Below are 17,474 nucleotides of genomic sequence, written 5' to 3' on the forward strand. Positions count from 1 at the left end.
TCTCCCCCCTCTTCCTCTTCTCTTCCCCTCTTCCTCCTCCTCCTCTTCCACCTCCTTCTTCTTCTTTCTTCTTTCTTCTTTCTTTTTTCTTTTTTTTTGAGACAGAGTCTCATTCTGTCACCCAGGCTGGGGTGCAGTGGTGCGATCTTGGCTCACTGCAACCTCTGCCTCCTGGTTTCAGTGATTCTCGTGCCTCAGCCTCCTGAGTAGCTGGGATGAAAGGTGTGCATCACCACACTCCTTTAATTTTTGTATTTTTAGTACAGGCAGGGTTTTGCCATGTTGGCCAGGCTGATCTTGAATTCCTGGCTTCAAGTGATCCACTCGCATTGGTCTCCCAAAGTGCTGGAATTACAGGCATGAGCCACTGTGCCCTGCCTCACTTCTTTAATTCAGTTAATTTCTGAATATTTTATTTTATTTGTAGCTATTGTAAATAAGATTATTTTCTTGATTTCTTCAAATTGTTCATTGTTGTCATATAGAAATGCCAATGATTTTTGTATATTGATTTTGTTACTTGCCACTTAACTGAAATTATTGATCAGTTTGAATAGTTTTTTTGGTGGAGTCTTTAGTTTGTATTTTTTTTTTTTCCCCAAATATAAGGTCATGTCATCTGCAAACAAGGATAATTTGACTTCTTCCTTTCCCATTTGTATGTGCTTTGTTTCTTTATCTTCTTTGATTACTCTTAGTAGGACTTCCAGTATGATGTTGAACAACAGTAGTGAAAGTGGGCATCCTTGTAGTGTTCAAGATCTTAGAGCAAAGACTTTCAGTTTTTTTCCCATTCAGTATGATAGTAGTTGTGGGTCTGTCGTATATAGTTTTAATATGTTGAAGTATGTTCCTCTGATACCCAGGTTTTTAGGGCTTTTTATTATGAAGGGATGTTGAATATTATCACATGCGTTTCCAACATGAATTGAAATAATATGGTTTTTATCCTTCATTTTGTTGATATGATGTATCACATTGATTGATTTCCATATGTGTGTGTATATATATTTATATGTGTGTATGTGTGTGTGTATGTATGTATGTATGTATTTTTTTTTTTTTGTAGAGTTGAGGTCTCTTTATGTTGCCCAGGCTTGTCTTGAACTCCTGGGCTCAAGGGATCCTCCCACCTCGATCTCCCGAAGTGCTGGGATTACAGGTATGAGCCATCGCACTCGGCTGATTTCCATAAACTGAGCCATCGTTGCATTCCTAGGATAAATCCCACTTGGTCATGATGAATGACCTTTTTAATGTGTTGTTCAATTTGTTTTGCTAGTATTTTGTTGAGGATTTTTGTATGAATGATCATGAGGAATATTAGCCTGTAGTTTTTCTTTTTTGATGTGTCTTTGGTTTTGGTATCCTTGTAATACTGATCTCAGAAAGAATTTGGAAGTATTCCTTCTCTGTTTTTCAGAATAGTTTGAGGAGGATTGGAATTAGTACTTCTTGGAATGTTTGGTAAAATTCAGCAGTGAAGGTATTAGGTACCTGGCTTTTCATTTTTTTATTTTTCTTTGGGGGGTGGGGTTGGGACTTTACATGCCATAATATGTTTATTTTATTTTACATTTTCATTTTAGGTTCAGGGGTACACGTGCACATAAATTCGGGTAAATTTACCTGTACATGTACCCTTGAACCTAAAATGAAAATTATTTAGGTAAATTGGGGTCTCTAGGTTTTCTTTGCTTTGGAGACTTTTTATTATTACTTTGATCTCATTAGTTGTTATTGGTCTGTTCGGGTTTTGGATTTCTTCCTGGTTCAGTCTTAGTAGATTGCATGTGTCTAGGAATTTGTCCATTTCTTCTAGGTTTTCCAGTTTATTGGCGTATAATTGATCATAGTAGCCTCTGATGGTCATTTAAATTTCTGGGTATCAGTTTTAATGTCTCCTTTTCCATCTCTGATTTCATTTATTTGGATATTCTCTCTTTTTTTTCTTAAGAAGTCTGGCTAAAGGTTTGTGGACTTTATCTTTTCAAAAAACCAAGTGTTTGTTTCATTGATCTTTTCTACTTCTCTTGCTTTTACTTCTTTAAGATGCATCGTTAAGTTGTTTATTCAAAATTTTTCTACTTTCTTTGATGTTGGTGCTTACAGCTATAAACTTCCCTCTGAGTACTGATTTCACTGTATCCCATAGATTTTTGGTACGTTGTGTTTCCATTATTATTTGTTTCAAGAAATTTTTAACTTCTTTTTCAATTTCTTCACTAACCTACTGGTTATTCAAGAGTATATTGTTTACTTTTCATGTGTTTAGAATATCAAAAATTTCTCTTGTTACTGATTTCTAGTTTTAATTCATTGTGGTCAGAGAAGATACTTGATATGATTTCAATTTGTTGGAATTTTAAATACTTTTTTTGGCTTAACATACGGTGTCTCCTTGAGAATGATCCATGTGCTGGAGAGAAGAGTATGTATAATGCAGCCATTAAATGAAATATTCTTTAAATATCTATTTTGTGTATTTGGTTTGTAGTGCAGATTAAGTCTGATATTTCTTTGTTGATTTTCTGTCTGGATTATCTGTCCAACACTGAAAATGTGGTGTTGAAGTCTCCAGCTATTACTGTACTGGGGGCCTATCTCTCTCTCTCGCTCTAATAATGTTTCCTTTGTATATCTGGCTGCTCCAGTGTTGGGTGCATATATATTTAAAATTATTATATCCTGGCCGGGCATGGTGTCTCATGCCTGTAATCCCAGCACTTTGGGAGACCGAGGTGGGCAGATCATTTTGGGTCAGAAGTTTGAGACTAGCCTGGCCGACATGATGAAACCCTGTCTCTACTAAAAATACAAAAATTAACCGGGGTTGGTGGTGGGCCCCTGTAATCCCAGCTACTCTGGAGGCTGAGGCAGGAGAATCGCTTGAATCTGGGAGGCAGAGGTTTCAGTAAGCCAAGGTCCCGCCACTGCACTGCAGCCTGGGTGACAGAGGGAGACTCCGTCTTTAAATAAATAAATAAAATACTTATATCCTCTTGCTGAGCTTACCTCTTTATTAGTATATAGTGACCTTTTTTGTCTCTTTTTACAGTTTTTATCTTGAAATCTATTTTGTCTAAGTATAGTGACTTTTTTATAGGCTCTTTTTCAATTTCCATTGGCATGGAGTATTTTTCTTTCATCCCTTTACTTTAGTCTATGTGTGTTTTTATAGGAGAAGTGTATTTCTTGGTAGGCAACTGACCAATGGCTGTTGTTTTTACATCCATTTGGCCAGTCTGTGTTTTTCGATTGGAGAATTTAGTCCTTTAGTATTCAATGTTATTGTTCTTGTTCTTGTTATTAGTATTATTATTATTATTGAGACAGAGCCTCCTTCTGTAGGCCAGGATGGAGTGCAATGGCGCAGTCTCTGCTCACTGCAACCTCTGCCTCCCAGGCTCAAGCTATTCTCCTGCCTCAGCCTCCCAAGTAGCTGAGATTACAGGCACACTCCACGATGCCCAGCTAATTTTTGTGTTTTTAGTAGAGATGGGGTTTCGCCATGTTGGCCAGGCTGGTCTCAAACTCAGGACCTCAGGTCATCGGCCCACGTCAGCCTCCCAAAGTGGTGGGATTACAGACGTGAGCCACTGTGCCTGGCCCCTATTATTATTATTATTTTGAGACAGAGTCTTGCTATGTCACTCAGGCTGGAGTGCTAATTTTTGTATTTTCGGTAGAGACAGGGTTTCACCATGTTGGCCAGGCTGGTCTCGAACTCCTGACCTCAACCAATCCACGTGCCTTGGCCTGGCAAAGTGCTGGGATTACGGGCATGAGCCACCACACCTGACGACCATAATGTTTTAATTACTTTGCTTTGTAATATAATCGAAACCAGGAAATGCCTCCACCTTTATTTTCTTTGTCACAATTGTGTTCACTATTTGGGGTGTTTTGTGGTTCCATACACATTTTAGGATTGCTTTTTCTTTTTTTCAAGGTGAATTTCTTTGGAATTTTGATGGGGATTTTGTTGAATCTGTGTGTCACTTTGGGTAGTATATACATTCTAACAGTATTAATTTTGCTAAAATTTAATTAGACTATTTGTGTTCAATTTCTTTCGTCAGTGTTTTCAGTTTTCAGTGTACAGATCTTTCACTTCATTGGTTCAATTTATTCCTAAGCATTTTGTTTGTTTTCATACTACTATAAATGGTGTTGTTTTCTTGTTTTCTTTTTCTGGTTATTTTCGTGTAAAGAAATGAAACTGAGTTTTGTATGTTGATTTCGTAGCCTCCAATGTTACTGAACTTATTAGTTCTAACAGTTTTTTAGTGGAGTCCTTAGGGATTTCTATATATAGGATCATGTCCTCTGCAGACTAGGATGATTTTAATTCTTTATTTCTGATTCGGATGGCTTTTGTTTGTTTTTCTTGTCTAATTGCTTTTGGTAGTACTTCCAGTACTGTGTTAAAGAGAAATGATGAGAGGTGGGCATCCTTATCTTGTTCCTGATCTTAGAGGTAAAGCTTTTAATTTTTCCCCATGGAGTGTGATACGACCTGTGGAGTTTCATAAATGGCCTTTATTATGTCGAGGAAATTTCCTTCTATAGCTATTTTTTTCTTTTTCCTTTTTTTTTTTTTTGAGACCAGTCTCGCTCTATTGCCCAGGCTGGAGTGCAGTGGTGTGATCTCGGCTCACTGCAACCTCCGCCTCTGGAGTTCAAGCAGTTTTCTGCCTCAGCCTCCTGAGTGGCTGTCATTACAGGCACCTGCCACCATGCCCGGCTAAATTTTTTGTTTTTTTAGTAGAGACAGAGTTTCACTGTCTTGGCCAGGCTGGTCTTGAACTCCTGACCTCATGATCCACCCGCCTCAACCTCTCAAAGTGCTGATATTACAGACATGAGCCACTGTGCCCGGCCTTGTTTAACTATTTTGTTGAAAGGTTTTATCATGAAAGGATTTTGAACTTTGCCAAATGCTTTTTCTTCATCTATTGAGATGATTATGTCGTTTTCATCTTTTATTTTGTTAACGTGATGTATCACATTGGCTACTTTACATGTGTTAAAACAACCTTGCATCCCAGGAATAAATCCCACTTGGTCCTGGCATATAAACTTTTTGATGTGTTGTTGAATTGGGTTAGTTAGTATTTTATTGAGGGTTTTAATATCTATGTTCATCAGTGATATTGGCCTATAGTTTTCTTTCAGTGTCTTTGTCTGCCTTTGGTATCAGGGTGATGCTTACCTCGCAAAAAGAGTTTGGAAGTATTTCCTGTAATTCTGTTTTCTGGAAGAGTTTAAGAATTGGTATTCATTGTTTTTTGAATGTTTGGTAGAATTCAGTTTTGAAGTTATCTGGTTCTGGGCTCTTTTTTTGTTGGGAGGTTTTTTTTATTACTACTTATTTCTTTTTTCTTAATTTTATTTTTAATTTAATTATTTTATTCTATTTTATTTGAGACAGAGTATTGCTCTGTTTCCCAGGCTGGAGTACAGTGCCGTGATCTCAGCTCACTGCAGCCTCTGCCTCCCAGGTTCACGCAGTTCTCTTGCCTCAGCCTCCCAAGTAGCTGGGATTACAGGTGCCCACCACCATGCTTGGCTAATTTTTTGTATTTTTAGTAGAGACGGAGTTTTGCCATGTTGGCCAGGCTGTTCTCGAACTCCTGACACTGGGTGACCAACCTACCTGGGCCTCCCAAAGTGTTGGGATTACAGGCGTGAGCCATCTTAATTTTGTTGGTATAAATTTATGGGGTACATGTGTAATTTTGTTACATGGATATATTATGTAGTGGTGAAGTCAGGGCTTTTAGTGTACCCACAGAATAATGTACATTCTACCCATTAAGTAGTTTCTCATTCACTCTTCTCCTTTCCCCCCACCCTTCCAAGTCTCCATTGTGTATCATTACATCCATGTGTTCAGATTATTTAGCCCCATTCATAAGGGAGAACATGACACTATTTATCTTTCTGTGTCTCAGTTGTTTCACTTAAGATAATGGCCTCCAGTTCCATCCTTGTTACTGCAGAAGACATGCTTTTGTTCTTTTTTATGGCCAAATAGATTCCACTGTGTATATATACTACATGTTCTTTATTGATCTTTTGATTGATTCCATAGCTTTGCTATTGTGAATAGTGCTACAATAAACATATAAATGCTGGTATCTTTTCTTTTAATCTTTTTGATATAATGATCTCTTTTTCTCTTGGTAGATACCTAGTAGTGGGATTGCTGTATCAAATGTTAGTTCTATTTTTAGTTCTTTGAGTAATCTCCATACTGTTTTTCATGGAGTTTGTGCTAATTTACATTCCCACCAATAGTGTAAACATATTCTCTTTCCTCCCCATCTTTGCCAGCATTTATTTTTTGACTTTTTAATAATAGCCTTTCTAACTGGGGAAGATACGTCATTGTGGTTTTGATTTGCATTTTTCCGACGTTTAGTGATGTTGAGAATTTTTTCATATGCTTGTTGGCCATTTGTTATATCTTCTTTTGAAAAATATCTATTTATGACTTTTGCCCAATTTTTAATGGAATTATTTGTTTTGTTTTTTGTTGTTGTTTGAGTTCCTTGTAAATTCTAGATATCAGTCCCCTGTTGGGTGTATAGTTTGGAAATATTTCCTCCCATTCTGCAGATTGTCTGTTCACTCTGTTAATAATTTGTTTTGCTGTACAGAAGCTTTTTATTTAAGTCCCACTTGTGTATTTTTGTTTTTGTTACTTTGCTTTTGAGGTCTTAGTGATGAATTATTTGCCTAGAGCAATGTCCAGAATGAGTTTCTCTAGGTTTACTTCTAGTATTTTTATTGTTTCAGCTCTTACATTTAAGTCTTTAATCTATCTTGTGTTGATTTTTGCATGTGGTTAGAGATAATGCTGCAGTTTCATTCTTCTGCATGTGGGAATCCAATTTTCTTAGAACCATTTATTGAAAAGAGTGTCCTTTCCTGAGTATATGTTTTCGTTGACTTTGTCAAAGGTCAGTTGACTGTCAGTATGTGTCTCTCTTTCTGTGTTCTGTATTCTGTTCATTGATCTTTGTGTCCATTTTTGTACCAGTACCATGCTGTTTTGTTTACTGTAGCCTTGTAGGGTAATTTGAAGTCAAGTAATGTGGTACCTTCAGCTTTGTTCAAGAATTAATATTATTGGCCAGGCATGATGGCTCACGCCTGTAATCCCAGCACTTTGGGAGGCTGAGGCAGGCAGATCACTTGAGGCCAGGAGTTCGAGATCAGCCTGGCCAACATGGCAAAACCCCGTCTCTACTAAAAATACAAAAAAAAAAAAAAATTAGCCGACCATGGTGGCAGGCACCTGTAGTCACGTCGGGAGCCTGAGGCAGGAGAATGGCTTGAAGCCGGAGGCTGAGGTTGCAGTGAGCCAAGATCGCGCCACTGTACTCCATCCTGGGCAACAAGAGTGAAACTCCGTCTAGGGAAAATAAAAAAAGAATTAATATTATTAAAATGACCATACTCCCCAAAGCAATCTACAGATTCAAACCTATTTCTATCAAAATACCAATGTCATTTTTTATATAATTAGAAAAAACAATCCTAAAAGTCTTATGGAACCAAATAAGAGCCCCAGTAGCCTCAGTCTCTTTATTTGTAATTGGTCTGTTAAGGCTATTTCTTTTTTATTCAGTGTTGATATATTGTATGTTTGTAGGAATTTATTTCCTGTAGATTATTCAACTTCTTGGTATGTAATTTTTCATACTAGTTCTTTATGTTCCTTCTTTATTTCTGAGGCATTGGATTGTAATGTGTTCATGTCTATTTTATTTATTTGAGTCTTCTCACTTTTTTCTTAATAGGCTAAGGATTTGTTGGCTTTCCTTATTTTTTTTTCCAAAAAACCAGATTTTTTCTCTATATCATCTATTATTTGATTTACTAATGCTTTGATAATTATTTCCTTCATTCTGCAAGCTTTGGGTTTAGCTTATTCTTTTTCTAGCTCCTGGAGGTGTAAAGATAGATTCCTTATTTGAGATCTTTTTTTTTTTTTTGATGTAGGCATTTATCATTAAAATTTTCCTTTTATTACTAAAGTATTTTCTTTAACCACATTCAAATGAAATTAGAAACCAATAACTGAAGGAAAGTTTAAAAATTTACAAATACATGTAAATTAAACAACATATACCTAAGTAACCAATGGACCAAAGAAGAAATCACAAGGGAAATTGAAAAATGCTTAGAGGTTAATGAAAACAAAAACACAGGGTTCTAGAATATGGGATATAACTTAAGTAATACTTAGAGAGAAATGTATGGTGGTAAATACCTGTATTAAAAAAGAAGAAAGATCTCAAATTTATAATCCAGCCTTCTACTTTGAGAAAGTAAAATAAGAGCAAATTAAACCGAAAACAAGCAAGAGGGAAGAAATAAAGAAATATGGTAACAGAAAAACAATAGGGAAAATCATTGAAACCAAAAGTAGATTCTTTGAAAAGATTAATATAATGGACAAACCTTCCTTCACTTACAAAGTAATGAAAAAAAAAAAAGGCACAGCTAAAATAAGGGCTGGCTACAGTGAATCATGCCTGTTAACCCCAGCCTTTTGGGAGGCCAAGGCAGAACAATCCTTTAAAGCTAGGAGTTTAAGAACAGCCTGGTCAACAAAGCGAGACCCTGTCTCTACAAAAAATAAAAAAAAAAAAATTAGCCAAACCTGGTGGCATGCACCTGTGTAGTACCAGCTTTTGGGAGGCTAAGGCAGGCAGATGGCTTGAGCCCGCAGGAGTTCGAGGTTGCAGTAAGTTGTGATTGCACCACTTCACTCTAGCCTGGGTGACAGTGTTAAGACCCTGTATCAAAAAAAAAAAAAAAAAAAAAAACAGAAAGAAAAATGACCTAAAGTAAGGAATAAAAGAGTATCACTACCGACCTGACAGAAATAAAAAGAATTATAAGTGAATATTGTGAACAGCTGTATGCCAAGAAATTATATACCTCATTTTCATAGCAGTGATTTCTGTTACACAATAGAAATACCTCTATCAGGCAAAATAATAATTGGCAGGTTTTTATGCATTATTAGTGTTTCATGTCACTACTAAATTTTCTATCATTCACTCATGGAGGCAAAATTTGCTAATTATTTAAACAACTTACATTGTTTAAAACCGTGGATAGGAAAATATGTTGTTGCTTAAATGCTGTTTTTTCCTTTTGATCAGTTTTGTTCTTTTGCATGTTACTTTCTTGATAATATTATTATATTAATGAAATGTGCATTCATTTTCTTTATGTTTTGTAGGAAAATGATAATTCTGTTGAAATTATTCTGGATAGAGCAACGCTAATATTTACATTTTATGTACATCAAAAGCATAATTTTTGGAAGATCTTTTTTTTTTTTTTTTTTTTAGGAGGCAAGGTTTGATCTGTCACCCAGGCTGGAGTGCAGTGGTACAATCATAGCTCATTGTAACCTCAAACTCCTGGGCTCACGTGATTATCCCACTTCAGCCTCCCAAATATATAGGGTATCTAGGGCTATAGTTGTGTGCCATCATACCTGGCTAATGTTTTTTTTTTTTTTTTTTTTTTTTTGGTAGTGATGGAGTCTTGCTGTGTTGTCCAGGCCTGTCTTGAACTCCTGGCCTCAAGCGGTCCTCCTGCCTCAGCCTCCCAAAGTGCTGTGATCACAGGTGTGAGCTACTGTCACTGCCCTAGAAGTAATTTTTTTTGAGTGAGCATGCTTGACGAGAGTCAGTAAAGGATGATCTGCATGGAGCGAAGTTTATTTATAACAGGCGTTTGTAATCTAGGGTCCATGGATAGAATTTACGTGATTATATGTACCTGGATAAGAAAAAAGTTATGTATTAATTTCCCTTAACCTCTAGCTAAAGCAGCAGCATTTTTCCCAGTGATGAATAGAGGCAGCAATCTATAGTAGTGTTAGTGATAACCATGACTTTGTTACCAATAGAAATCAGAACTATTTTTACATATTGTTTATTTTTACATATTGTTCCTGATACCTCAAAATCATTTATGTTTATCAGTACTTCAGAATTTTAGGTATTTATTAAACCTGTGCATAGTTTGTTACTTAATGCATTAATTTTACAAAGCACATATTTCTGTAGTACAAATTCTTTAATATTTTGATAATTTCTATATGATGGGTTTCTTTTGTAATCCTGTTTGTTTTACGTGTTTCAAAACGATATTCTAAGAAAGAGAGTTTATAAGCTTCTCTACACTGCCAAAAGGGTTTATGTCACAAGATTAAAACTCCTACTCTAGACACTTGGTTGATATAGACAATTTTTGTGTCTTTAACAATATTTCTTTTGATCAGGTGTGGGCAATAATAGTGAAGGTGGAAGAGGAAAGGCAGGTGCAAAGCTTTTCCAAGATTTTCAGATGTTAAGTAGAATATGGACTCATCCTTGGTGTTTGCAGCTAGACTACATTAGCAAAGAAAATAAGGTAAGTCAGGTAACTTAGTTTAAAAGCATCTATTGAAAGCAGAATAAACTTAGAAGAAAAATTGACCTACAGACTATATATTCAAATTTTCTATTGCTTTGTTCTATTCTATGTCTTATTTCTAACTTCTATATGTCTTGCATATATTATGATTATAGAAGGAGTGTTAAATGTTATTTTGTTGAGCCCATTTTTAAAAACTTTTTATTTTGAAATAATTTTATACTTACAGAAAAGTTGCAAAAATAGTTGTGAGAATTCCCCTATACCTTTGACCCAGTTTCCTCTAATATCAGCATGTTGCATTAGTAAAGTTATCGAAACTAAGAAATTAACTTTGGTACAATACTATTAACTAAATGGCAGACTTTATTTGGATTTCTTCAATGTTTTTACTTAGGTCTTTTTTGTTTTCCGTGATCCAATCTAGGACCTCCTATTGCATTTAGTAAGCATATCTGTCCTGTCTTCTTTGTCTACTAAAATCTGTAATAGTTCCTCAGTCCTTCCTTAGCTCATGCCAATTAACTTATTCTTAAATGAACATCATTATAATTTCCAATATAATTTGAGATATTCTATTAAAATAGTGGTCATTTTTTTTCTCTAGGGTTATTTTGACGAAGACAGTATGGATGAATTTATAGCCTCAGATTCTGATGAAACCTCCATGAGTTTAAGCTCCGATGATTATACAAAGTAAATTGAATACTTTTTCGTGCTCTACTGTATTGACAAAGTTAAAACCCCTACTTGCTGATTGACCTCTTATAATTGGCATTTATATCTCTCCTATGCTTTTCTAACAATCTGAATTTTTTTTTTTTTCTAGAAAGAAGAAAAAAGGGAAAAAGGGAAAAAAAGATAGTAGCTCAAGTGGAAGTGGCAGTGACAATGATGTTGAAGTGATTAAGGTGTGGAATTCAAGATCTCGGGGAGGTGGTGAAGGAAATGTGGATGAAACAGGAAACAATCCTTCTGTTTCTTTAAAGCTGGAAGAAAGTGAGTCTAATGAATGTTGTCTTTATCATGGAACAGTGATTTGGAAAATGTCATGTCGTTAGTCCTTTTTTCAGTCACTTACCTGACTAATTGACTCAAAGGAATTTCTTTCCTCAATTGATGAGTCTAATCAAGTACTCATAATTACAGTAAATATCTGATGAATCTTTAATTATAAGCAAGCTACTCTGTGCTGTCTGGTATTTGGGAGGAAAGGTAAAAAGAAAAACTAATGTTTATTTACTTGTATATGCCTAAACTCTATTATTTTAACTACATGTGTTAGCTAACTGAATTCTTGAGCAGGCTTGCAATGTAGTTGATAGTTTTTAAAATGAGTAGGAGAACTGGAATTCAGACCTAGATATGTCTAATCTCAAAGCTACCGTAATATTTTCACTTAACTGTATGGGAATAAATGGAAACATTTCAGATGATCAAGTGTGATTGTAGTTAAGTTTTAGTCAATATTATACAATAAAACTATTTTAATCATTTAATCTTTTTCCTTTGTGATTCTTCATAATCTGCAATTATCTACTTTAGGTTTCCTGTATATTATGTACAGTTTGTATCACCTCTTTTGTTTTCTTTCTGTCTCTCTTGTGCATGAAAGTGAAGTCTTAGATTGAACTCTGCAGTGGTTTAAGTTGTCTTTACCTATATATGAGTTGAAGGATTAGTGTTGAGACACTGTATCCTACTAGTGCAGCCTGTATGTCTAGGAGCTTAAAAACTGGGACCAAATATCTGCCTATTTGAAGTAGCAGATACTATGAAGAGAGAACAAGGTAGTGGCTCTAAATATTTGGCATTTGGGAGTTGTGGAGCAAAGTAGTTAACTGTAAGGAGAAGAGAGTTGTGGGGGCCAACTAGGTTAGTGATCCTGTGATCAAATAAACTTGGCTGGTCTCAGGCCTACAGCTGAAATAACTAACTTGGTGATTAATTATTTTAATTTTATTTTTTATAATTTCAACTTTTATATTCGGGGGTGCATATGCTAGTTGGTTAACATGGGTATATTGCATGATGCTTAGCTTTGGGGTGTGATTGATTCCATCCCCAGGTACTGAACATAGTACTCAGTAGTTAGTTTTTCAGTCTTTGCCCCCTTTCTCTCTCCCCACTCTAGTAGTCCTCCATGTCTGTCACTCTCCTCTTTATATCCATGTGTACCCAGTGTTTAGCTCTTACTTATATGTGAGAACACACAGTATTTGGCTCTCTGTTTCTGTATTAATTCACTTAGTATATAATGGCCTCCAGCTGCATCCTTGTTGCTGCAAAGGATATGATTTTGTTCTTTTTTGTGGCTGTGTATATTCCATGGTTTATATGTACCACATTTTCTTTATCCAATCCACTGTTGATGGGCACCTAGGTTGATTCCATGTTTTTGCTGTTGTGAATAGTGCTATATATGAGTGCATGTGTCTTTTTGGTAGATTTATTTTCCTTTTGTTTTATACTTGTAATGAGACTGCTGGGTCAAATTGCAGTTCTGCTTTAAGTTCTTTGAGAAATCTCTAAACTGCCTTCCATAGATGGTTAACTAATTTACATTCCCAACAACATAAATGTTCCCTTTTCTTTGCCCCTTCTCCAGCATCTGCTGTTTTTTGACTTTTTAATAATAGCTATTCTGACTGGTGTGAGATCGTATCTCATTGTGGTTTGGATTTGCATTTCTCCTGTGATTAATGATGATGAGCATTTTTCCATGTTTGTCATGTTTGTTGGCTGCTTGTGTGTTCTCTTTTGAGAAGTATCTGTTCTTGTCTTTTGCCCACTTTTTAATGGAGTTATTTGTTTTTTTGCTGTTGAATTAAGTTCCTTATGGATTCTGGATATTAGACCATTGTTGGATACATAGTTTGTGACTATTTTCTCTCGTTCTGTAGGTTTTCTGTTTCCTCTGTTGATAGTTTTTTTTTTTTATTTTGTGGTTTTTTTTGTTTGTTTTTTGTTTTTGCTGTGCAGAAGCTCTTTAGTTTAATTAGGTCCCAGTTGTCAATTTTTGTTTCTGTTGCAATTGTTTTTGAGGAATTAGTCATAAATTCTTTATAACTTGATTTCTTTATAAACATTTCTCTCTTCAGTACCTCCATGTAATAGACAGATGGCAGTATAACAATAGACTCTGACTTCTCTTAAGAAATCAGGGGAATAGTGAAAATTAAACTACAAAATTTCTCTTCTCATTCTTCTCTTCTGTTACACCATAAAAGCAGTTTACTATCAGTGTTCATCTTCCGGATAGATATAAAGAATATTTTTATCAGAATAATACATTATTATAGTGTAATTTAAGGCAGTGAGAAGTTCCTGTATCTCCTTCCCCACTGCCCCAATCTGCCTTTTCCACATAAATTCCTCGGTCTCTCATATCATAGTTAAAAATATATAAAGTTTACATGTTCCTGGAAATTATTTTCTTAAAATACTCTTGTTGAATTTTTTTCTCATAACTTATGGCTAGGAGGAGCAGAAGAGTAGACCAGTCAGTGTGCATTGTCCTGTGCTATAAATGGGTTACGTAAGAGTATACTGAGATTTTGTTTTTTTTAAGTGTGCTGAGATATTGATCCTTCATCACTTGGGAGTACAATTGGAATGTGAGGCAGCTGGTTTGCCTCCATAAATGAGTAGTCTCTTCTATTTTTCCTGGTCTACTATATAAGCATTAACAGTTTTTACATATGCCATAATGTGAATGGTTTGGAAAGCACTGGGGGCAGAATGTAGGAGGCTACATGTCATGAGCCCGAAAACATGCAGGGAAGGCCATCAGTTCCAAAAGACAAATTTTGACCACTTGTCTAGGATTTTTGTTTCATTTTAGTTGTGTGCAGTCAAATATAAGTCATTTGTATATGGATATATTTTATATATTTTTGTAGCTTATGTACCTGTATAGTATATTAGAAGCATTCTCCAGAACTAATAGATAATAAGAATTTATTTTTTTCTTTGCATCTGAGTTAACTCCATATAAAACGGAGCGGATCATAATGTATGAACATACATAGCTGGTACTGTATAACTTTAAAAAAATTATTTTCTTACAGTAAATACAAGAAAATCTGAATAAGAAGTATTAAGGAGCTAGTCTGCCTCCTTAGCGCAGTAGACAGCACATCGGTCTCATAATCTGAGGGAAGTATTAAGGGGCTGACAATGTTGTACCTGGAATTTGAAATGGATATTAAATAATTAACTAGCTATAATTGTGCTACAATATGATTTTTGCCACATATTTTATTTTCACGTCAAAGAGTTACTGTTTGCTTTAATCCTTTTGTAGTAGCTTTCTCATTTTTCTGAGAAGCAGCATCTTGAATGAGTCATTTAAGTTTAGCTTACATCATCCCCATTTCTGTGTTTTAAATGTTTTATTAGAAGGAGAGTTTGTGATCACGAAATGACTATGTAAATTACTTCAAAGTGTAGATTTATTATTACTTATTTTTAGAGTAAGCTTCATTGGTAAGCATTTGCATTTTAAAACGTGTAATTAATTGTATAGATATAAACTTTTGTGACAGAAACCTTGTATAGGATGTAGAGCCATAATATTAGTACTAATATACCATATTTATTCACTCAACAGATATTTATAAAGTGCTTACTATATGCCCAGACATAAGGAGGGAACTGATAAGCCTAAATGGTAAATTGAAGAAAGTATGCTATGGAAATCCTAGGGAGATGCTAGTCTTGAGACTAGCAGCTTTGATTTTCATTTATCCAGGGACAGAATTTGAGACTTCGAGCCCTCTGTAAGTTCTGTGACCCCTTCTCAAAGCCGAATCCCTTTAAAGTTTACAATCCCATGGACAATTCAGGGAGTTGACAAGGAAGTTTATCTATTTCAGCCAGGGCTCTTGGTTGGGAAAAATAGTTTCATTGAATTCACGGTCATGACCTTCACCTCACATACTTTATGGTTTGAATTTATGTTACTCATATATTCTAAAAAAATCCTAAGCTGAAATATTAACTTCACAAGTAATTCTGAGTTGGTGATTCCCTAGAGACCTGGTAGAATCAAATGTAGAATCACTCTGGAATAATATGATGTTAACTAGGGCTACCCAGTAATTTCACAGATTGTAGCTACACCTGAGAAAATAACCTTAGGAAAAGCTAGGAACAGAAAGTATTAGTAGTCAACCTGAGGAAAGTTAGCATACAAAATAAATGGCATGATTAGATTCTCAAGAACTTCTGATGATAGAAGTATTTGATAAAGACTATACATATGTCTAAAATGATATTTTAAAAATTCCTAATCATAACTTTATGCCAGAAAATTTAAAACTTAAAATACACAGTATTTAAGAAAAATATACTCGGCAATTAGCATTCATTGCAGTCATTTCATATTAGCCAAAAACAAGAAACAATCTAGATGTCTATGAGGAGAACTAATAAATGATAGTGTATTCATGCAGTGGAATACTGCATGGTAGTTAGAATGATTGAATGGGAATTCCATGACAAGCATGAGTAAGTCTCGCTTTGAGTGAAAAAGTAATTTGTAGGATTTTACAAACAGTATAGCCATTTGTACAGTTTAGTGATACACATGCAGTAAAAAACATAAAACACATGCAAAAAAGGGTAAATATATAATTTAGGGGTTTAGTTACCTATTGGAAAAGAAGAAAGGAAAGAGAATGGGATCATGTAGGATCTTATATTAGGCTTCGGATTATTAGACTTCAGCTTCATCCGAAGTTTTAACAGTGTTAAAATTTGATGAAGATGGAATGTGGAAGCACATTTGTTTCTTATCTCTTATATACTTTTCTGAGTATTTAAATTTTTGTAACAAAAATATATTTTAAAATACTTTGGATTAAAAAGCAATTGGGAAAGTGTATAAACATGCTAAACCTGCATATTTCTTATTTTGAATCAAACTGTTTAAATCTTTTAATAAATTATTTTATGCTACTTTCTCCTTCCACCTTTCATAGTCAAAGTTTGTGGGGAAAATATATAAAAACAAAATCATTTACTATGATATGCCGATTCTGGGGTCAATTCTTGTTGGCGGTTTCCAGATCCTAGTAGCACAGTGAAATGTTTTCTACCCCCAAGGTCTTTTCTGTCGTGATGACTGAGCCTTTCCATCTCTGTTGATTCCTGTCTCATGGAGTATGTTTGGGGGTGTTTTACTCTCTTAGGGCCTGGTGGGAGGGGATGGTTTCTCATCTCTTTGGGTCTCTGTCATTCTGAGCTCTACTCCTACCACGAGGGTTTGTCTCTTACACTTGCACTCTCTCAGAGTCAATCTCTTGCTTGTTCTCTTGTTTGGCATCTCCTTCCTTTGCCTTTTTCTATCTAGAGCTCACTCTTCTGGGATAGTCTCTGTCTTTCTGTGCTGTATGTGTGTGTGTGCCTGCCTGTGTCTTTTTTCCCTCCCCTCTCCCAAGTTCCCATCAGTTTCTTACTCTCCCCATGGGTAGGTCTTTTTCTGTCTCTCTTGCCTCTCTTTCCATTTCTTTTCTAATTTACCTACTTATGTTCCATTTGTCTTATTTAGGTAAAGCTACTTCCTCTTCTAATCCAAGCAGCCCAGCTCCAGACTGGTACAAAGATTTTGTTACAGATGCTGATGCTGAGGTTTTAGAGCATTCTGGAAAAATGGTACTTCTCTTTGAAATTCTTCGAATGGCAGAGGAAATTGGGGATAAAGTGTAAGTGCTTTACCATATTTATTATATAAATGAATCTTTTGATAATGTTTTTATTGCTTAAACAATGTATTTGAACAAATCTGTTGCTTTTCCTTCCTTCCTAAAAATGTGATTTATTTGATCATTATAGTGCTAGGCCAATACAGGCAACTATCTTTTTTGTAAGCCACTAGTTCTGATTGCATATTCAGGTTATTTCTTCAGTGTAAATTTTTGCTTCTAGCTATTTCAACTTGAACTTATTTCCTTGGGTAGAGCTCTTAGTTGAAATTTGTGTTTCTCCATCTTCAAAATCATTTTTCGGTTTATGTAGTG

General features: G+C 35.2%; 1 protein-coding gene across 4 annotated transcripts in view; it reads left to right on the top strand.

Annotated features, from left to right (window-relative positions):
* ATRX (alpha thalassemia/mental retardation syndrome X-linked) overlaps positions 1-17,474 on the top strand; it is a 295,353-nt gene that overhangs the window by 189,817 nt on the left and 88,062 nt on the right. For all 4 annotated transcript variants that reach the window (XM_011947439.1, XM_011947441.1, XM_011947440.1 and 1 more), the window contains 4 exons: positions 10,319-10,449; positions 11,060-11,148; positions 11,282-11,451; positions 17,006-17,159. In XM_011947439.1, coding sequence (XP_011802829.1) covers positions 10,319-10,449; positions 11,060-11,148; positions 11,282-11,451; positions 17,006-17,159 — 544 coding nt within the window. The remainder of the gene's footprint in view (positions 1-10,318; positions 10,450-11,059; positions 11,149-11,281; positions 11,452-17,005; positions 17,160-17,474) is intronic.

This window comes from Colobus angolensis, unplaced genomic scaffold, assembly GCF_000951035.1.
Source record: "Colobus angolensis palliatus isolate OR3802 unplaced genomic scaffold, Cang.pa_1.0 Scaffold265, whole genome shotgun sequence".
Taxonomy (NCBI): domain Eukaryota; kingdom Metazoa; phylum Chordata; class Mammalia; order Primates; family Cercopithecidae; genus Colobus; species Colobus angolensis.